The sequence below is a fragment of the Melopsittacus undulatus genome, chromosome Z, assembly GCF_012275295.1.
Source record: "Melopsittacus undulatus isolate bMelUnd1 chromosome Z, bMelUnd1.mat.Z, whole genome shotgun sequence".
NCBI classification, from domain to species: Eukaryota; Metazoa; Chordata; class Aves; order Psittaciformes; family Psittaculidae; genus Melopsittacus; species Melopsittacus undulatus.
The window spans coordinates 20,558,058-20,580,762 of record NC_047557.1 but is presented as its reverse complement, the minus strand read 5'-3'; the positions used below and the strand labels follow the sequence as shown (position 1 = coordinate 20,580,762).

Below are 22,705 nucleotides of genomic sequence, written 5' to 3'. Positions count from 1 at the left end.
AAGTAGATGCACCTCTGCTCTGACCCAGTATGGTTATTATTTTCTTGGTATTTAGCACTCTTCTTAGGTTCATCACATCTTCTCTGGACATCTGTCACTGGTTGCAGTGACACTATTAGGTGTGCTGTCTTGGATCCTGACAGGCTTCTTTGGCAAGAAAAAGATTCCTCATATGACCATATTAAAAAAAAATAAAAAAGAAGTTTGAAAAGTCTACCTAGGACATGTGAATTTCTTCTTCAGTATTGCAAACTACTGCCACTAAAGGAACAGACAGGCTGGAGCCTTAGTGTTCACAAAGTAACATAAGTGCCTGGATGTTTTGGTCAAACAATTACACTTTTTCTGATACTATTCATTTCTATGTCAGCATTTTTAATCAGGTATAACAAAAATCTACTGACCCCATTAATCTTATTTTGATTCCACCTAACATCTGCAGGACATTTGATCATCACAGAGGGAGCTCATTTCTATGACAGTAATTCATTATGCAACCAGTATCCTAAATGCAGCCCTGCAGTTATGCGCCTTTTTTGAGAAGCAATTTTAATGTCATACTTCCCTAAAGAGTACCCAGTCCTAATCTCCTTTGATAGCAAAGGACTTTTAAGCTTATATGTGGACAAGATTATGCATTCTACACATTATTCCAGAGGCACATTAAAATCTTTAAAGGTAGCCTAACCATCCTAAAAAGAAAATGAACAGTCCTCAGGCACCTTCTTCCATGATAGTGTTCCACTGCTTTGATTCTTTATCAGGACAGGCAGCAAGAATCCCCAAATGCAACTATCACACTGCCTGTAGGCACCTTTCTAACCTGAATATGTCAGGCCTGGTGCCCTTGATATCAAGAAAGAATTTAACAAAAACATTTTTGGCAAGTAAAAAATTCCTTTTGATAGTCCTACAGCATTGTCTTATTTTTTCTAGAATAATTTTTATAGCAGGAAGATACACTGCATGATTATGTTAAGGTAAATTAAGCATGGATTGAGGTTTTTTTGCATACTTTTCTATATATATGCATTCTGTGAATAGCACAGTTTAAGTTTTGTGACCTCCAAAGTCACAGAATGCATGAACTTGTAATATTTTCATGGACTGCTTTTTGACTGACTGTCATAGAATCACAGAATCATAGAATAGTTAGGATTGGAAAGGACCTCAAGATCATCCAGTTCCAACCCCCCTGCCATCAGCAGGGACACCTCACACTAAACCATGTCCCCCAAGACTCAGCCTGGCCTCGAGCACCGCTAGGGATGGAGCATTCACAACTTCTTTGGGCAGCCCATTCCAGTGCCTCACCACCCTAACAGTAAGAAACTTCCTCCTTACATCTAACCTGAACTTCCCCTGTTCAAGTTTAAACCCATCACCTCTCACCCTGTCACTACAGTCCCTAATGAAGATTCCATCCCCAGCATCCTTATAGGCCCCATTCAGATACTGGAAGGCTGCTATGAGGTCTCCATGCAGCCTTCTCCAGGTTGAACAGCCCCAACTTTCTCAGCCTGTCTTCATATGGGAGGTGCTCCAGTCCCCTGATTATACTCATGGCCTCCTCTGGACTTGTTCCAACAGTTCCACGACCTTTTTATGTTGAGGACACCAGAACTGCACACAATACTCCAAGTGAGGTCTCACAAGAGCAGAGCAGAGGGGCAGGATCACCTCCTTTGACCTGCTGGTTGAAGTAAAGAACTTCCTCCTTTTATCCAATCTAAACTTTGCTTGTTTGGGTTTAAAACCATTACCCCTCACCCTGTCCCTACAGTCCCTTAATGAAGAGTCCCTCCCCAGCATCCTTATAGGCCCCCTTCAGATACTGGAGGGCTGCCATGAGGTCTCTAGGCAGCCTTCTACCAAGAAGTATCATTTAAATATTCCCTTTTGACTGTACGTTATAAAGGTACATTTCACTTGGTTAGATACAGTTAGTGGTATGGCTGCATCAGGGAGCAGAGAGAGCAGGGCTGCTCACATGTGCTGGGAGCAGAGGATTCCCCTGGCACAGGCAGTGTGCAGTGTTACACCACCCCTGCAGCCAACAGGCCCAGTTGACGCCAGGAACAGGTCAAGTCCAGGGAATCTGGACAGGAGGAGAAGGAGATGGGGCTGGAGACAGCCATAACAGAAATGGAGCCAAGCAGGGCTGGCCACAGCCACAACAAATCTGTGCTCACGTATGTGGGGCTGTGGCACAAAGTGGTTCCGGGGCCCATTAGTGTGCTCAAGACCCTGTGAGCTGTACATATGTGCCATTTGTAGTGTTTTCTTTTCAAGCAATGTGAATAATAAAACATGGAAAGGTAAATCTTCCTGCTACAGAAAATTAAATTATGCTGGGTTACTGCAATCAATGAAAATAATATAACCTCAGGAAGAATTTCTCTATTTTCAAGCGGGGCGTTTTTTTTTTTTTTTTTTTTCCCTAGAGACTAATTTTAGGATGCTGATTATTTAAAATCTAATAAAGAAAAAGCATAAAAATTATCAACAAAGAGCAGAATTAAAAAACTAAAATAATACTGAGGTGACTCATGGTCTGGCCTTTGGATTATCTGTTTCAGTTATCTGTTTCAGTTATCTGTTTCAGTTAATAGATTTCATGTTTAACATTAAAATACATAAAAATCCCTCTGAGTCCTTAGTTCCTTTTCCACTTGCTGGTAAATGTTATTTTTAATGAGCTTCTATATATGTTCTTTGTTGTTGGAAGGGTCCTTATACATCAGCTAGTTCTAACCACCCTGCTACGGACAGGGACACCTTCCACTAGAGCAGGTTGCTCCAAGTGCTGTCCAACCTGGTCTTGAACTCTGCCAGGGATGGGGCAGCCACAGCTTCTCTGGGCAACTTGTGCCAGTGCTTCACTACCCTCACATTAACGAATTTCTTCCTAATACGTAAATAAACATACCCTCTCACAGTTTAAAGCCATTCCCCCTTGTCCTGTCCTTGGGAAAAGTCCCTCTCCAGATTTCTTGTGAGCCCCCTTTAGCCACTGGAAGTTGCTGTAAGGTCTCCCCAGAATCTTTTCCAGGTTCAACAAGCCCAACTCTCTCTGCCTGTCTTTATAGGAGAGCTGCTCCAGTTCTTTGACCATCTCTGTCGGCTCCTCTGGACTCACTCCAACAGTTCCAGGTCCACTCTTGTGTTGAGGATCCCAGAACTGCACACAGTACTGCAGGTGGGGTCTCACAAGAGCAAAATAGAGGGGTAGAATCACCTCTTTAGACCTGCTCTTTCTTTCGACCTGCTGGTCATGCTCCTTTTGATGCAGCCCACCACTGAGCTGTTGATCACAACTTTCTGAGTGTGACTATCTAGCCAGTTCCTTATCCACTGTGATCCACCCATCAAATCCGTGCCTCTGCAATGATTTTAAAGGTCTGCTAATTATGTGTTTTCTATCATAAATACATTATTTTGCTTATTAGTTTTCTTATTGTTTTTTTCTTAACAATCATATATTGCCTGACAGACTGTGTATGCATCTGCATCTTATTTAAATGCAGTTGCAGTACTTTGGAGTATCTGAGAGCAGCTATTTTTCACTTTCATAATTAATCATATTCTCAGCCCTTTGTAATTTGGTATGCCATACAATGTACTTCAGTAAATAATTTGGGGTGTCTCAAGTTAGATGCACTAAAAAAAAATAACTTTCTACGATATTCTTTTAAGTCATTAGCTATATGCTACCTTTTTCTACTGTGCATTGCATTCTGCTTTCTGGTTCCTAGTTACTTCCTTGCAAAAGTTAAAGAAAACCTTCTCCAATGCTCTGGGCAAATATTAGGATGAATAAAATTGCTTATACAAAACAGATCTCTTCTTATATTAAAAGTTTATAAGCCATATGCAACAAAAAAGAAATTTCAAGGTTGTTGTTTTGTTAGATTTTTCTGTATGTTTAGAAGAAAATAACAGTGTTTAAGACTGCAGGGTAGAATCCTGCAGGGTAGAATTAAATTTCCATTTATATCCACAAAAGGTTGCCTGAAGTAATTTAAGTCCTACTTTGTAGGATGGAGAGAGACACACTAGAGGATCAGAAAATGCACAAAGACCTACTGTTGATTCCAGAAAGATTAATGAAAATCATATTTTCTGGGGAACTCTATAAAGGAGAAAGCGTTATATATTTATATTATTGCATTACCAAGTTTTTCCATGCAGGAATGGAACTTTCTTCCCCAAAACATATTTAGAGAGCCTATCAACTGACTGGGAATACACTCTATCAATTCTTAATAATATTGCAGAAACATATCCTTTGTGTAGTTTAAATTCCAGTTCTTACAAGTGACTACTTTAACACCTATAAAAAAGATAAGGTGACTCTAGGTGAAATATATTAATGGTTTTCTTAAAAGGCACATTTTAATTACCTACTAAAAATTTTAGTAACTTGAAAGTTCTAAAATCCAGTTAACAACAAGAAGCTTGAACTGAACCAATTGTAAGTTTAACAGTCTAAGCAGAAACCTCCACATGTGAAGCATCCTGTGGTATTAAAGCTTTTTCAGGAGCTATGATTTCTCTTATAATGTGCTTTTTTTTGCCATTGAGTATTTTTGTTCATCCTCAGACAATGAATTATTTATGTAGACTGTAGACTTTTAGACTTTTTATTTCCCTAATCTCTCTCGATTTTATAAATATTTCTTTAAATTCCTCTCAGTTTTTAATGCATGGTCAGAATAAGATTACTTGAAATAAAACAGATGGTCCATATTCCTTATTAAGTAAACTGTCTGTGCATGTGTGTGACCACTCAGAAATTTATTTGCTTATTTGTACATTATACTCTGGCTTAACCACTGTGCTTGGAGATCCTGGGTTATGTCCAGTTTGGTAAGAGCTCCTACTAGCTTCAAAAATAAAGTCTGAAGTCTGGGAGACCAGAATGTCTATATACTTTTTAACCAGTACTTGTGATACTTTATAATCCTTAAATTTATACAAGGTCATCATGCATTCATTGACATCAACAAGCAAAATCATGCTTTCATCATTAAACTAATTGATTTTTTAAAAGCTCTAACAGTATCTGTCACAGGTCTAGCCCTAAGAAATCTGAGATGGCAACAGCAACTTGCCTAACCGTTATACATTTTAATCTAGCCTATATCCATATGAAGTAGATACTGGGGAGGTGAAGCCCAGTTTGGTTTGTTCTGTGCTGTCTTCTCCACAGCCCTCTCCTTTCCCTTCTCTTCAGACTGCTCTGCAGAGCAATTTATGCTTATAATTGTTTTCTTCTCATGTAGCCTATGTCCTTCAATTGGAATTATCTAATAGTTAACAGATATCTTTATGCATTGCATTGGCAGGAATTCTGCCTAATGCTCTTGCCTGTTCTTTGATGTAATTGTGTAGAAGTACAGTCATTTCCCTTAATCTTACCCCAGGGAATGTGTTCTTGCACAATTGTTTAGAAATTACAGTTACTGGTACTCTGCTTATTCTTACTTCTTGTGTGAGGTCATTCACTTCTGTCTTAATGTGCATATGTGGGGATCACAAATTTCTTGCCACATCAAATCGTTTTTAAAAATTGCTGCTTTTTTATTTATGAGGTATCTGTTAGATATTCTAACATGTACCAAACTGGCTGATGCCTTTTTCCAAAGAGTTGACAAAGGCATTTTATTTTCAAATGTTGCTAGGTTTCCTTGTGTAGTTAGACAGAATTGTATTTGCAGTCATTTCTAATGGAAGCAGGCTCTTTTACTCCTTTAAGTTAAGGAACATCTAATCTTGTTAGAAGAAAATCTCCAGGCTATCCTATGTAGTGTTGACATAATGATTTCATTTATAACCAAATAATAAGTAGACTGCTCTTGGGATGACCACTTCCCCAACTTCATTTGTTTTGTTTTCCTGTGTGCACATATGGTAATGTGTTTTTAAGCTAGAGGTCTTTTGACAGACCATTTACTGTATTACTTATGGGAAAACTGGATGGCTCCCAACAGCTCTCATTTTACAGTGTTTTAGTCCAGAAACAGCCGTATTCTGAAAATATTGTCAATTCATTCTCTGTATCAGCACGGATTGTAGAAAGAACTCTAGAAACTTGCAAAGATTTCAGAGACTCTCTATTTTCAATTAATTCTTCAGAAGTACAAGGTACTATTATATTTAAAAAGTTTGGAGCCTTATAGAAGTTCTGGTATGGGCCTGTATTCCACTTAGCAAATTATTTTGAAAATTTGAGACTGTTTCTCTGACATTTGCATTAAATACCGCTGAAGTTTATGTGCGTAGTTTGAAAATCTTTTTTTTTTCTTGGAATGGACCCTGACCATATTGTGATACAGCTTTTGCATGTACTTGTTTTCTTTTATTACCATATACTCAGTGTTCTCTTACCTTTGTTGTTTCTCCCATGTACAGAAAAGAGAACAAGAAGCCAGCAGTTCACTCTAGAGAATCAGCAACTGAACAGTACTTTTATTTTCTTAGAATGCTGACAATATTGTCAAACACTCCAAAAGCAGAATAAAAGAAATGAATGACTGACTAAATACAACATATTTTATTGAACTGCAAGTTGAATCTGAGCCAGTATTATAAAAACAGTTCTAAAATTTTAAGTGACAACAAGTGTTTTGTTGATGGTGGTAAACACCCAGCTTTGGATGTACCACAAGCTGTTCTTACTTTATTCTGTTCTTCTGAAAAAATATTTCTAAAAGTCCTCTGACTATTATTTGGAAAGTTAGCCTGATTCTTTGACCATTTTAGATACCGTTGTTCCCTTAGAATATTATTGAAAATTTGCTTAGCTCAAATATGCAGAGTAAACACAGCAGCCTGCAATTTCCATGGCACACATTTTCCATGCCTTTATCTGTTACAAGAGCTTGCCATTCTGTGATAAGTGCAACCAATCCTATTTTTAGTCACCTATTGCAGCTCCACAGTACCTGTGGGGTCCCCTTGTGGAGGCCATGCATGTCACTGATAGGAAAACACTCTCATAAGCACTACTCTGCCCTTAGCATATCCACAAATATCATATCAGCTCTTTGAGAATGTGGCAATTGACAGGTATTAAACTGGTACTGTGAACTGTGCTGATACATTTTATTAAGACTTCCTATCACCTATAAATTTCTTCTTTTATCCTTATTTTCTTCCTTGACTGCTATGTTCCTCAATTCATGTGTTAACCTCTCTTTCCAAATAAATGTGTTAACCTCTCTTTCCAAATAAGAATAAAGTATCATACAAGATTCTTATTTTCAACCTTCTCTAGAACCAGAATTCTCCTCAGTTACACCATACCTGAGTATTCTGTTATTTGCTTCAGGAACTTAAACCATGGTAGAGCACCCATTCCTTACAAGCACTTCTGACTTTGTCTTCTTTTCTCTCCACTTCTTCTGCACCATTCTCAGGTGCTCTAGTACCTCAGCATGGTCTGACCTTACAGCTGGTCCTGCTTTGAGCAGGAGAGTGGACTTGATCACCTGAGGTCATTACCAACCTGAATTCTTCTATGATCCTGTGCTACTGATCTGCTTGCTTTCAAAGAAGCAACACATCGGAGAGTTCTTTCACTTGCATTCCTATGTGTCTGGAATTCTCTACTTGGTCACAAGTAAGATGTTTTAATAACTTTTTCTCTTCATTTTTTATATGAAAGAGTTCTGCTTCTTGTGAGTGACTGCATTTATGCTCAATAAGAAAAATTCTGTTAAAGGTAATTTAAAATAACCACAATTGCATAATATATTTTGTATATTGATTAATAGTTACAACATTAACTTTATCATACTTGTGATTTCAGAGTATTTGTAACATAGAAATTACTTTTTAATCCTGGCTTAGTCTCTTTTATGTGAGATCAAATACATGTTTAACCTTGTGCAAGTCTTACCTGCAGAACTTATTAGCTTATTCTCTTCTGTATGCTGTAACTCTTTCTAGTCTTCATGGGTAATAGAAATATAGCATTTTGAGCATGTAATATTTAAGTACATATATCATAAGGAACATACTTCATAAGAAATTTTATGAAAGGTATAAGAATTGAATGCATAAATTTCTTTTTTTTTTTTAGTTTTATCTTTATGTGGTAATTGGAAAAAAAAATAGTAGCTACTGGCACTTCTGGTTTTCTGTAGTACTGAATTTCTGTTATAAGGAGGTTCTAGTTCTCTGCTTTTGTCTTGAGCCTTGTGGTGATTTAGTTAAATGTATAGCAGGCAGAATTAAATCTGATCTTGATATAAATTTTACCTATGCAAACTCTGCAAAATTAGATCTGTGAGTACCTTAAAATATGAGACTTAATCAGAAAGTGAATCAAATACCCTGTGGACATAAACATGGACATGCTTAATGCCCTATCAGTATTACTTCTTGGAAATGTAATCTGTATTGATTCTTGTATGTTGTTATTTCTAAAGAAGCAGTAGGTATCTTTTTGGTGGAATTTCATGGACCAATATGAGTGATCTCCTTTCATTAGCAGGACTGGGAAAGAGCCAAGAAAATAAACTCATCATTGAAGAGATTTTTTTTTTTGTGATCTTGATTAAAATCCCCATAGCAATTTTTTGAATTCTAATGTACAATTCCTTAATGCACGTGAAAAAAAAAATACTGTGGGTCTTGCCTTAAAAAGTTTTTCAAAGGAGTAGCTGACAAATTTTTTCCTGTTTTAACAAAAATTGTGGTGACCTTTGTAGGAAAATTAGGTATGCCTTTATTAAGATATAACCAAGTAGGGCTGTTGCTTACAGAAATGTACTTTGTAGAAAAATAGAAATGAACTTTGTTCTATGTTTTTTCATGTGTAGCTATGTGTATTATTACAGTGAAGGCTGTTCATGTTTCTAGTCTATAATAAAATCAGTCCAAAGGCTTTCATTTAAATTCACAAGTGTGTTTGAGGGGTTTTGTAGTCCATATACATACTTGGCACTACATAGATTCTTAAATCATTTACATCATGAGACCTTATAGAAATTGAAATTATTTTCTGTGGTTCTGAGTATGTGAAGATCCCATTTAGTGGTGAGTGGGTTGGGTTTTTTTTTTTGAGGAGGAAGAAAAGGCAGGCATATGTCAAAATAAGGTATCTGCGAGAATGGAACGTCTATTCTCAGAAATTTAACCTGTTTGCTGAATAAGAAAAAACACTTTAGTTAGCTATTCATGCAAGTAGTGCTTCTTTATAATAACTGAGTTCACTTTTCCTGTTAAAAGGCCATACCCTGCTGTTCTGTACACATTTGTATTACCTCTTTAAATATCTGGAAAACCCACTCAATACCTGTAATGCAGGGTGTCAAGCTAATGGTCCTTGTTGACTTAGTTCTAATATTTTCAAGAACAAGGGTAATAAAACTACTGCTCTGTGGACTAATACTTTCCTCTTCTATAATTATCTTTGTAACATAGTGCACCTTAAGGCATGATCCCAGGCCCACTGCAATAAATGTTAATGGTCTTATTGACGTCATTGATTCATTGATTTCCGACAAGTCGGTTTGTCTAGTTTTATAAAGCCACTGCAACTACCTGAAGACCATGCTCTGGAATAGACATCAGATGGCAGTATTTCATAGCATAATAGAACTTAGACTGTACTGTTTGAAAAAAAAAATGGACTCATGGAATTGATAGTGTATTTCAATAAAAAAAAAGTTTATGTATCATAGAGATGAAATAATAATTTTAATAATTATTCTTTTATTTTGTCTACTTGTTGAGGATCAGTGCTGTGTGTACTACTCTTCCAACTGAAAAGGAGTGAAAGCAGTTCTTGTGTTAGAACTTAGTTATGATTTAATCCAATTACTTTGCTGTCTGTGAGTTAACACTTCCTTTCAAGTTTCATTTTTTTTCTTCATAAAATATAGTTTAATTTTTTTTTGAAGCTTTAATAATATCAGGGCTCTATCCTATATTTGGTCAGTGTTAGCTTTTACAGTGATTAAATCTTCTATAAAATTTTAGAAAAATACACAAAATCATAATGCACATTCATTTCTTCATCCTGCAGTGTGTTCAGTATTGAGTTAAATTTGTAAATACAGTGTTATCAAATTTCAGATATGACGCAGTACAGTTAAACTTGTCTATATAATGGGGCTGACACCTGATAGCAATGTCATTCTTAATGTAAGTTGACCTTTCAGTTGCTGTTCTGCTCTACTTCTGTCAGCATCATGATGTTCTCTTTATAATCCTCATCAGGAATTGTGGCTGTGGTGCTAAGTACAAAGGTGATTCCTGTCCAGAAGGTTGCTTTTGCAGGATTTCTGGTTTTGCCAGAAAACAGAAATCAGAGTTGTTTTTTTTTCACACTGGGTCATGTAATTGTGGTCAAGCACCCTTCACCTCATTGAAAGCCTGGGCACTCTGTGTGCTTCGAAAGAAAATTCTTATACACAAACAAAAGCTGGATTGTAAAACAAAGTAAAAGAGGAAAAATATTCTACACCAATGAAAATTATATGAAACCAGTGTTCTGACATTAAAAAGAAATTTCTTGAAAAGTGGCTCCTGTAGAATGATCAGGAAGTATGGATATAACTGAAAAGATTGTTGTTATTGCTATAAAAATGAACGTACCAAGCTTAAGCAAATATTAGCCTAATACAATTATTACAGATCTTTCTCCACTGTCAGTGAGTTATGAACCAAACCAAACACGTTTATAGAAATTTTCTTTCAGTATAAAAGTGAGTTATTTTAATTAACAATGAGAAAAATAAATCTCAGGATGGACTGACAAATGTTTTGTTGGAAAACTCCAAAAATACCTTATTTACATAATGCTGTGAAAAAAAACAGATATTCTAAAAATTTAATTTAATAGCAGTATGCATCAACCAAACAAATGCAGATATTTTTGCTTTTTTATGATTTGGAAGTTCTCTTTTAATATATTTCGGTAGTTTATTTCTCTGCCAGCTATGAATGAAGAAAGGCACTTCCTTATTTTAAGCAGTGGTCAGGATCATATAATAAATAAAGAACATCTCATGAAACAGATACTAGTAGTTGTTGCAGTCTGATTTCACTTTGTGTGCAGATCTTTTTTTTTTATGTTCTCCTGAAAATGTAAGGTAGCAAATATTAGCCTTTACTAAACTCATTTGAAAACTAGTTGTGATAAACTGAGCTGGGGGGGGGGGGGGTAGTTAGGGTAGAACAGAGAACCTAAACCCTTTTACATTATTTAATTATATTATTTGTTAGTTAGCTTAAGAGACTAAACTCTGTAAATCTTGATTTATAGATGAGGGTTACAAAGATAAATATTTTACATCCTGGAAAAAACAGAAGTTATAGAACAATCTCTCCCTTTCAGCCCCCCCCCCCCAAAGATTCAGAAATAAGCAAATGGAAAGAATAACCAAACAAAGTGAGCACGCATCATACATTTAAGCCCTCCTCCAGCACTTTCTATGTACATAAGCAGAAGTCACTCAAGCAGCTGCAGCACATTAGTTCCAATAGTTTAACAGGCAGCTTTACAGCTCTGACAAAGGCTGTGCTAAAGCAATTTCTTCCTCCCGTGCTCACTTGCTATGATAGCTAATAAGTGATCTTTGGCAGCAGGGCTGTAAAAGGAGTGGTAATGTTTAACAGGTTTCTGTAGAGGAGTTAGCTTGCTTTTTTCTTTGTTGATCATTATCTATACAGAGATGCTAAGGGCAGGTGCCACAGATTGAAAACAGAATAGGCTGAACTAGAGTTGTAGCTCTGCATGGTTCTTGGGAGCTGACTTAGAAAGAAAATATTTTAAGCAGTTAAGCCAATATTCGATTGTATTAGACCTTAATAACAACTTACTTGAGAAGCATGGCTCAGGCAACAAGTCCAGACGCTTTCATTGTTTCTGAAGGGGATAATTCACGTTGCCAAAATCCATGCTTAAATGAAGATCTTGTGAAGACACTGAGAGAAAACCTGTTGCAGTATGAAAACTCCAGGACATCTAAGAAATCTTCATCTACTTCTCCCCGGCTGTGTCCAGTTATTTCTCCTCGAAACTCTCCAAGGCTTTTACGCAGGATGCTTATAAGTAACAACATACCGAAACAGCGACGTTTTACTGTGGCACATACCTGGTAAGTACTGGGAAGTTCATAATGAAATATCAGATTTTTTCATAGAGTATTTATCTTCTCGGTGTCAGTGCTTATAGTTATCGATTCAATATCTGTATAAATCCCTCTGGTTGAAAGAGTCATTTCTGGTTTGTGGCTCAAGTGAATTTCAGACCTGAAGTTTAAAATAGTAATTGATATAAAGTAAGAAACATGTTTGTTACACAAAAGCTGCTTTATTTTCCCCGCTTTCTTAGGTAATAACTCCTTTCTTCCCCTCCCCCTGAAATAAAACCTGGAGTCTTAAGAAGGAAAAGTACTTATCTCAGTCTCTGCTGTTTAAGCCAGGGTGATTAGGCAACTTTTTTCTTTAAGGATTCTTTTAAATATATTTTATTTATTTATTGCCAGTTTATGACTCTCCTGCCCCTAAGCAGAATAGCCAGTTTGTTTATCTTTTAACAGTGCTCAAATTAAGAAGGACATGATAGAGATGAATGGTGGGAATAGATACTGTAAATGAAACTGGTTTTTATTAAAGCAGTTGCTAAAATAAACAGAGGAAAGATGGGAAGTGAAACCCTTGCTAAAGGATTCACTAGTACTACTTTTTTGCTAACTCAGTCATTTCTTAGACCTGTGTTTTTGATCAAATCTATAAAAGACATTCATTTTGTGGCATCCATCTTCTGTAAAACATCAGCATAATTTTATTACTTATTATTTTTAAAAATGTTTCGTATCAGATTTTTGTATCTCAATTATATGTTTCTGTTTGCTTTGATGTTCCTAAGATCTTAATGGGTTTTTTTTTTGTGAGATTCTTTTCCCCTATTATATTTCAAATAAATATGTAAGATAAAGAAAAGAGGGCAGTGGAATATGTTCAAAGAAAGTAAGTCATGCATTCTAAGAAGCAAATTATATGCCATTCAAGTTTATATTCATTTATCTGAAATTAGATTTACATCATAGCTATGTGGCCGGTATGTTCATTGTACATTGTATGCATGTGTAGCTAAATCTTTACTATCCAAATATTTGTGTAGCTAAAATAGTCCTTTGATAAAATATTTTTACCCTTGAAAAGAATAAGAAAAAACAAGTGTACCTTGTTACTTAAAGAATACTTGTTGTAAACCCAGAATACCTGGTCAGAAATTGTATGTGTAACAGAAAAAAATGAATAAAATTAGGCTATATTATGTTCCTTTAACAGTTATGCATAAATTCCAACAACATTAAGGATCCCTAGCTGCTGGTCTGCATTAAATAATTTATAAAACAGTCTGTACATAAGAACATGCAGTTTAAAAACAAATAATTCAGACAGAACTGGTTTACATTGGTAAACCTTATTTATTACACGGTAAGATGAAAATAAACAAGAATTTCTGAAAGTTTACAGAGGGATATAATTGTGTGTTATTATGTATGTGTTATGACAGTTGTTGTAGATAGTTGACAGAGAAAGGAAGGGTATTAAAAGGGACAGGTATGAAGTGACCAAACAGGTTTGGGCAACATGAAAGGATGAAGACTGGCGTAGTATTAAAAGTGAAATTTCGTTTAAACGCACTTCCTATAGTGAGCCTGAGAAAGTTTTGTGCTTGTTGGAGTGTTTTTTTCAGCATGACGTGGAGGGCAGGAAATGCTTGGGGTTTTCCCTAATATGTAAAATACTAGTCCTGCAAACTACTGCAGTTGAACCATTCATAGTTATTTCTAAATGGAAGACTGGCTCATTTTAGCAGCACTTTTTTTTTTTTTTTTTTTTTGCCAGTAAATAGAGAAGTAGAGAGATGAGCAGATAGTTACAATAAATGACCTGAAAACCTGCAAAGAATAGAATCATAGAATAGTTAGAGCTGGAAATGACCTTAAGATCATCTAGTTACAACCCCCTGCCACAGGCAGGGACAGTAGCATTTCTGAAGTGAAGATGGAGGAGAAAACATATTAATCTTAAGCAATCATATATGTGATCAGACTTACAGGTGTTCAAAAGGAAGCAGAAGCACTACTGTGGGCTTACAATATACATTTGTTGCTAAATCACCTGAATTCCATAGTTACTTCACTTGGTTCTCTATTTAGAAAACTGGGATGCTGTTTGATAGATGTGGTTTCTAGATGCTTTGGCTACATAGGCACTATGGTGGTTTTAATTTCATATCCATATAATCCATTTTAAGCAGTGCATATAAAAAAAAGTGCTTTTGAAAATGGACTACTCGTAAGGTGACTTAAAAATGTTGTACTATGGATGATCCTTTCTGGTTTTAGTGTCCATAGTTCCACCATAGTTACAACCTTCTCAGTAAGTGCTTGAATTTTTTTGCATTTCTGTTTCTGTGCTTTAAGTGTGCGTCATTCAATTAATGTATACATCTATCTTTTTTAGTCCCTGACATACAGACATTGTAAATTTTAACTACACGATCTTATTCAAGCCACCGATATGCTGGACAGCCATTCTGACTTTGCAAAATACCACTAATTTTATAAACATAGTACTTTCTTATGTTTTCCCTATGACTAGGAGTTTATGTCCATTAAGTCCAGAGCAAGATCCATGGAGATGCTCAGAGGGCTGGAGCACTTTTCTTATGAAGACAGGCTGAGAGGGCTGGGGTTGTTCAGCCTGGATAGATAAGACACTGGGGAGAACTTAGGACAACTTCCAGTGCCTAAAGGGACCTACAAGAAAGTGGAGAGTGATATTTCACAAGGGCATATATTGATAGGATAAGGATAAGCTGAAAGAAGGTAGTATTAGGTTAGATATTAGAAAAAAAATTCTTCACAATGAAAGTGGTTAGAGACGGGCACAGTTTGCCCAGAGAAGCTGTGGCTGCCCCATCCCTGGCAGTGTTCAAGACCAGGCTGGACGGGGCTTTGAGCAACACGCTCTAGTGGAAGGTGTCCCTGCCCATGGCACAGGGGCTTGGAACTAGATGATGTTTAAGTTCCCTTCTGACCCAGACCATTCCGTGATTCTATGACTATAGGTAACATAAGAACTGTGTATAAGTAATGTATAATACTAAAGATGTTGTTGTGTGTTGCAGTGATGCCAAATACACCCACCATTAATCCAGTGCACCAGAAAAACTCATTTAGATTGTACTCAACTCCCCGATTTCAAGGCTCCAAAATGGCATTCAGACACAGTCAAGACATGGGTGGCAGATTGATGAATTCTTCTGGCAATGCAGTTCTTCCCCCTTCCTTTCATAAGGCCCATAGCTCTTCCCTATCACAGCCTGGGGTGCAGAAACCAGACACCAAAATGGATTTTATTTACTATGCGACTATTATCCTTTCACATGAATAAATGAGTTATATTTTTATGTCATATAAGAGAAATATTTGGTCTTGTAAGGACTGCATAAATGGTCTGGATGTGAACTATCAAAATGCCTTCATGATTTTGTTATGTGATGAGGTCTGCAATCATAGGATGCAATATTCACATACATATCCATTTACACAGTGGGGCAATGGTATATTATGTAAAAGGCATGTAACTACTTGTGATTAAAAAAGGCGTTGCAGTATGTAAGCCTTTAAGAACTCTTTAAGAAGCCCTAGGCAATCCCAGGCATAGCTACAGGTTGGGCAGAGAAGAAATTCAGAGCAGCCCTTCAGAGAAGGACCTGGGGGTGTTGGTCAATGAGAAAATGAAAATGAGCCAGCTGCAGTGTGTGCTGCAGCCCAGAAAGCCAACTGCATGCTGGGCTGCAACAAAAGGAGCGTGACCAGCAGGTTGAAGGAGGTGATCCTGGCCCTCTACTCTGCTCTTGTGAGACATCACTTGCAGTATTGTGTGCAGTTCTGGTGTCCTCAACAAGAGAACATGAATCTGTTGGAAAAAGTCCAGAGGAGGGCAGCAAGAATGATCAGGGGACTGGAGCAGCTCCTGTATGAAGATAGGCTGAGAAAGCTGGGGCTGTTCAGCCTGGAGAAGAGAAGGCTGTGTGGAGACCTCATAGCAGCCTTCCAGTATCTGAAGGGGGCCTACAAGGATGCTGGAGAGGGGCTCTTCATTAGGGACTGCAGTGACAGTTTGAGGGGTTTAAACTTGAACAGGGGAAGTTCAGGTTGGTTGGACTAGGTGATCTTTCGAGGTTCCTTCCAACCCTTGGGATTCTGTGATATAAGGAATAAGTCCTTTACTGTTAGGGTGGTGAGGTACTGGAATGGGTTGCCCAAAGAAGCTGTGAATGGTCTATCCCTGGCAGTGTTCAAGGCCAGGTTGGATCGAGTCTTAGATGGCATGGTTTAGTGTGAGATGTGCCTGCCCAAGGCAGGGGCATTGGAGCTAGATGATCTTAATGTCCTTTCCAACCCAAACCGTTCTATGATTTTAGAAGGGTTGGATCACTGTGTCTTCTGAAAACCACATTTTGTATAAGAATTGTCATGAAAATTGTATACGGTCCGGTCCATTTTCTAGAGAGTTCTTAAGAAACTGATGGAACTATTTCATTAAATCTCTTCTTTCTGTACCAGTTGTGTTCACGAAGGCATGAATTAACAGTTGGGGGTTTTAATTTTTTTTTTTTAATAGGAGTTTTCCATGCACTATATATTCAGAAATTGAGTTATAAAACTTGATTTTGCTTACAAGACAGTAATCAATAATTTGCCAGTAGTTTTTATAAGTCAGAGTTCATCCCTAGCCATAAACTTCATGCATTTTATTAGTCCTTCTCTCTTTCCTTTTCTTCTTTAATCTTCTCTAGGTCTAACTCTTAATTAATTCTAATACTTGAAAGACACTTCTAATTTTAGGATTTTAGAAAGAGAAAATATGGCACTGAGAGTGAATTGAAACAGAAGGTTTTAAGTGGTAGAGATGCGTTGGGTCTTCATTTTTGTTGGAGATATATCTTAATAATTTGCAGCTTCAGAGAGTGTTAGTCTTGTCTGTAACTGTGAAATTAAAACAAGTTATCTTGAACTTTTGGCCTTAATCACTCTCAGTCTATAGGCAGTATGAGTCCACAGTCTGTAGGAAAGAGCCACAGCAACTGAAACGACATAGGTGTGTCAAAGCTTCATGAACAGGAATTTGATATTTTCCAGCAGAAACCAATCAATGTTCCTCAGAAATCTGCGTTACATTGTATTACTGTAAAAGTAATCACATAATGCTTTATTATTCAGGTTAATACATTGACGTGGCAGCATGTATTACAACCAGACACAGGCAAGATAAATTAAGGGCTGTGGTATGTGCTTGACAAACTGTTTCTGGGTTGTCTTGGTTGGTTCTTCATAAGGCTTTTATAAGCCGCCTATTACCCCACTGCTGCTTGGTGGGAGAGATCATTAAAGTGGGATCATACACGCTGGGACTTATGAGAAGGCCTTCAGTTACTGGGAGGGAGACTGTCAGCTCCACAGCTGCATGAGCAGCCAGTGTGTGAGACAAGTCCAAAGGTCTGTGGAAGGATGTTTAGATACTTTAAATCATACAGCTTTAGTTAACTCATGTGGGAAGTCAGCTTTCCTTCATTTTACATGAAAAAAATCAGTTCTGTAGCAAAGAGAGGAAACGCAAGAAGCATAAATATTTAGAGCAGGATAGTAAGGTCAGTGCAACATAGCGACTAAATTATATCTATTTAGTTGGAAGGATGAAGTCATGACATGCATGTGCTTGATTTTGTTTTGCTTTAATTTTGCAGTCTTAGTACTTCTCAGTGAACAAAACTGTTCAGTTATTTTTTCTCTGCTGTGTATAACTTTCAGCAGAATATTTGCTGCCTTTGTGATTTGTCTGTTTAGATACAACAAATATGACTATTTTTTTCACTTTATAAAATGGGTCCATTGTCAGTCTTCCCCTCTGGTATGTCCCCTCTCTGGCTCTTCTGGGGTTCCTTTAGTGCTTTCTAATATTCAGGGGGTTATACTTTTGCTTTTTAGATTATGATTTTTTTCAACAGGCACCCCAAACCTAACTATTTAATATGATTACTAACTTTAAGAATACAAGTATGTGCTCAGTCATACGGAGTACTTTCATCTGAATTCAGCCAGCCTTTGTCCCCACCCACAGTAAATACTTTTACATTGACTTTGGCATTCAGATATGAAACCGATAGATTCCTTAGAAATAGTTTAGGTAGACAGGGGTAAGGTGTGCCATTTTAAGTTTCAGGAATGTAACTGACATAAGGGTACTGATAAGCTTAGGTCTTTGTTTAAATTTATTGCACAATATCTTTCTATGCACTTTTAGCACTAATTGCAAAAAAACAAAAAACCAACAAGGCCTTGAGGATTAGTTACAGATAGATTGCAGAAGAGCAACATGCTTATACTTGATGAGGTTCTACACTGCCTGGTTCAGTGCATTTATTTTGAAACTTCTAAATTATGGTGAAGCTATACCAAACTGGGACTATAGACTTTTTCTCACTACATTTTTCTTCTAATTTTCAAGATGTATTTTCTTCAAGGACTTTTAATGCCTATGTTTCTTCTCTTTGACTACACAGTGCTTTTCAGGAACAGAAGCAATTACAATTTAGTGTATTAAAAGCATTTCAAAAGGAAGATCCATCAAAGGAGAGTAGGGTGATAACCATGTTAAGAACACTAGGGAAGGACAAGATTCATAGTTTCTCTACCCTGTGTATGTGTCCTCTATACTAACAGCTGAATGTGTTTCAAACTTCCAAAGGGGGAAAAAAAAACCAAACTGTTATGGAAGAATATTTCAAAGAGAAGCCAGATTACAGCATTTTTTCCCCCCATTTAATTAAGTGCATGTACTCATGAGATTAAAGGAAGTGTTTAATCAGGTTGCAGATGCAATAAAATTTAATTAACAATAACATCCTTTTGGAACTATTAAAGTAAAATGTAAAGTTTAAGAAGATAAGATTATTTAAGAAAGAGGAAGATAAGTTGCACATTTGCATATGTGACAGTATTTATTTCTGTTCAATTAAGAAAATATCTGAGTTTCTTATACTACTTCCTTGCTTTTTCTCATGTTTTACTCACACTCTAAAATCAGTTGACCAAATTACTCTAAATCAGTTGACCAAATATTACATAAGTTTTAAGTGAAGGTAAAGTCTGGCATATTGCAGAGGACTTTTATTTTCAGCGAGCCTTTCTTTACTCTGAATGACGTTGTTGCCTTGTAGATCTGATATTTCTTCCTAAGTGTCAATAGCTGAAGTGCTTTGCGTGGGCCATGCTATTGTCTGATCTGTGTCTTTAATGGTGTGCTCTGTGTTGGGCAGAATTTAGGAGAATTCTAAATAATATAGAAGTGGAACTGAGTTCATGTAGCTTAGTAGTTACCTCAAAAGCAAAGGCTATTTTTGCAAGAGTGCTTTTCCATCAGCAAATTTTTATTATATCTTACAATAACTGTATCACAAGCTGCTATGTATGATTGCAAAGGTTTTAATTACTGCACCCTTGCAGCATGATCAATTCCCTGATTTCCTTAAGCTTTGTTTTTTGTTTTTGTTTTTGTTTTTTTTTTTTAAGAATTTGCAATTTTTTTTTTCCGTAGCTTTTGTAGCATGTTTCTTTTAGCTTACTGTGTAGCATCTTGGGAAGCCAAGCAGTCTTCCATGTTGTTTCTTAATGATCAGTTTTGCAAACCTGGTATCTTTCATTTTGTATGTGTACATCGCTTTTTATTTGTGATTTGCTAAACTAGGTTATTTGTTGTTGCCCCAGCTCATTAAATCCTATCTTTTTCTTCTGTAGTTTGATACATTTCCAGTGTTTTATACAAGCTGAAATGGTGTTGCATAGTAGCCTTTTCTGCCATTTTGAGTCTCAAGACTCCACTGTACCTTGGCCTTAAATTAAGGATTTCATAGTTACTGTGTACTTCCATATACATAAGCTCAAATTTTCAGATGTGTTGTAACACCTTCAGGAGTTTATTTTCCTTTTTCACTTCTCATAGCAATTCATATCACTTAATAGACATATTTCTTATGGGAATAGATATTCTTTCGGTTTCTCTAGCACATTCTAAAAACTAGCTGGCTTTTCCTTTCATACATTCCTGAAGAGCTTAATCTGCTTTGGGATTTGTGGGCATTAATCTACTTTTTTTTTTCTCTTCTGTATCTCATGAACTTTTGGGAGTTTTATACTTGTTTCACCTTGTACCAAGCATGATTTTTCTGCTAGTTGTCTTAAAACTTAAGACCTTAAGCTCTAAAACTTGAACTTAAAACTTGCAAGAGTTAATTCCAAGAATAGATAAATTAACATTTAAGTAAGAAATAAGAGTGGGAGAAGAGTCTCAGCAACTCTATGCCAAACTGCTAGTCCTGTATGGAGCAACTGTTGACTGGAACCAGCAAGTTTTACTCTGTCAAAGGGTAAAGTACTGGCAGACTTATGATTTATATAGAAGTGCAGTAAAATGTTTGCTAACAAAAGGCCTTTTTCTGTGGCCAGTTTTAGAACTGGTCTCTAGCTTGGGGAAGTTACTGATGCTTATACTATGTCTACAGGAGAGTGTGACCATTAGGTTGTGGTGGGATGCACTGCCAGACCTGTTCTTTCACTCATGCCCAACTAATGGTTGACCTTGGTTGCAAGATAAGATTAGCAATATTGACATCTCCCTTCACTGCAATGTTTAAGGAGTAATCCTGTAAAACCTCTTTTGCTTTATACTATTTAGATTAGTACATTTACTAATTTTATACTAGGTGGTCTTTCCATTTTCTAACTCCTTGGAATTCAATGAGCTCCCTTATCTTTATCCTTCACCAGACATGGCATGACACTACATGGCTAACACTTTATATTAGCACAGAACTTCTTTTCTAGTAGTTGTATATTCCTCTCTTTAGTAAACATTTAGGATCTTCTATCCATTATTTTTAGCAGCTTGTACTAAGCCTCTTCATTCAGTTCTTTTAAAAAGAACATGTACAGAATTAATATAGCAAAAAATTAAATTTTGTGCATGCATGGCGTGAAATGCAAGAGCATAAGGACATACTCTGTTTCATTTATTGTCTTATAAGGAAACACTTGTGGTTATGTCATAATACTTTAATTCTAATCTTGTGGATTGTACTTCTCTTAGACAGTGAAATCTTCTGTGCTCTTTAGTGTACCAAATTTATCCGTAATCATTAGATATTCTTAATTATAACAGATAGAACTAATAACAGTCTCCTTACAGTGAGGTTGATTATTATAGAGTAGTAGTCACAGAATTCTATGGACAATAGATTGTGCAAGTAAGCTTGGAATACTTTAAGGTGTCATAACATGCAAGAATGAACGATGTACAATTAAATACATTAGTTTTATTTACCAGTCCAACTTCAGCTGGAATATCTGGGAAGTTTCATGGTGTTCTTTATCACATGATTTTTTTCTTTGGGATTGTCTCCTGATAGTATTGCCTTGAATATATTTTGTGTTATTTTTTTCCAGCTTTATCTGATTAATATAAATTTCCATGGTAAATAAGTTAAAGAAAAAGTAGGCATCTCTTATATGCTTTTGAATATTATAAGAAATTTCCATTTATATTCAAATAATTAATCAATTTATTTGGCATTACCATAAATATTATTTTGAATTATAGAAGAAGTATACAATCACAGGCAATATATGCTGTTTTCTGTTGGGGGATGGGAAGGTTCACTGAATGATGAATCATAAAAGTTAGCAGTCTTGCTGTGCAGATGTAACAACCTTTAAAATCTATTGTACTTTCATAAGCACAGTCATAAGCAGTAAAATCTAAGTTATTTTTAAATATCATCTGCCTCTTGGACCTCTTCTTTATTATGCACTTTGACATAACAAAGATTGAATTCTCCAAAGGTGTTAATTACAATCATAGCATGTAGCTCATTACATAATCAAAAAGAATAATAATGACTTGTGTAAATGCATGCTGTCATGGGAAATAGATTAGACAGCATAATTAAATGTGGAAATCCAGCAAGATCAAAAAATATATTCATTAAAACACCTAAGAACTGACTGCACAACGAACTCTATTCTCCATATAAAAAACAGTTTACTGCAAAAGAAATATCTGAAACTTACAAACAAGTGTTTCAACAGTGTTTCTCTAAGTATGTATCACTTTTTCCAAGGGATGCAATGTATGTGAGAGCCAAGTTAGATATGCCAATCACAAAATGATTACTTAAGAACAATTATGTGCTGAGATATTTCTTACTATGATAGTCACAGTCTGGAAACTTCTGTGTGGTTCTCCTGTGGATGTGTCATGAATGCGTTTCACTTGTAAGAGAGGAGCATTGATGCATTTTATTGGTATAATGAAGTTCAATACTAAATGTGGTAATGGTTTAACAAGGTACACTTGATTAGTTACTTCATAGAGGATAGTGTCAGAAAAAAAAAACTGTTAGGGATACCCTCTGAGTCATGAGGTTCAGAAAGGACTCCATTGTTTCTAAACTCCTTCTCAGAGAGGAATCTAGGTACAGCTAGTTCTACTCCTACTCCCAGTCTTGGTAACAGATAATGTCTCAAGGATTATATGTGTACACTTAATCCTCTATATCACTTAGCTAAGATTTGGAAGTTTAGCATGCTATTAATCACTTACCAAGTAT

At 36.3% G+C, this 22,705-nt stretch overlaps 1 protein-coding gene across 2 annotated transcripts in view; it reads left to right on the top strand.

The window, feature by feature from the left end:
* Positions 1 to 22,705, top strand: part of PDE4D (phosphodiesterase 4D) — a 397,194-nt gene that overhangs the window by 35,531 nt on the left and 338,958 nt on the right. The window contains exon 1 of one of the 2 annotated variants that reach the window (XM_034072748.1): positions 11,845 to 12,113. The exons of the other annotated variant lie outside the window; for it this stretch is intronic. Within the exon in view, the coding sequence (XP_033928639.1) occupies positions 11,845 to 12,113 (269 nt within the window). Of the gene's footprint in view, positions 1 to 11,844; positions 12,114 to 22,705 lie in introns of those variants that run through there. 2 annotated transcript variants of the gene reach the window in all.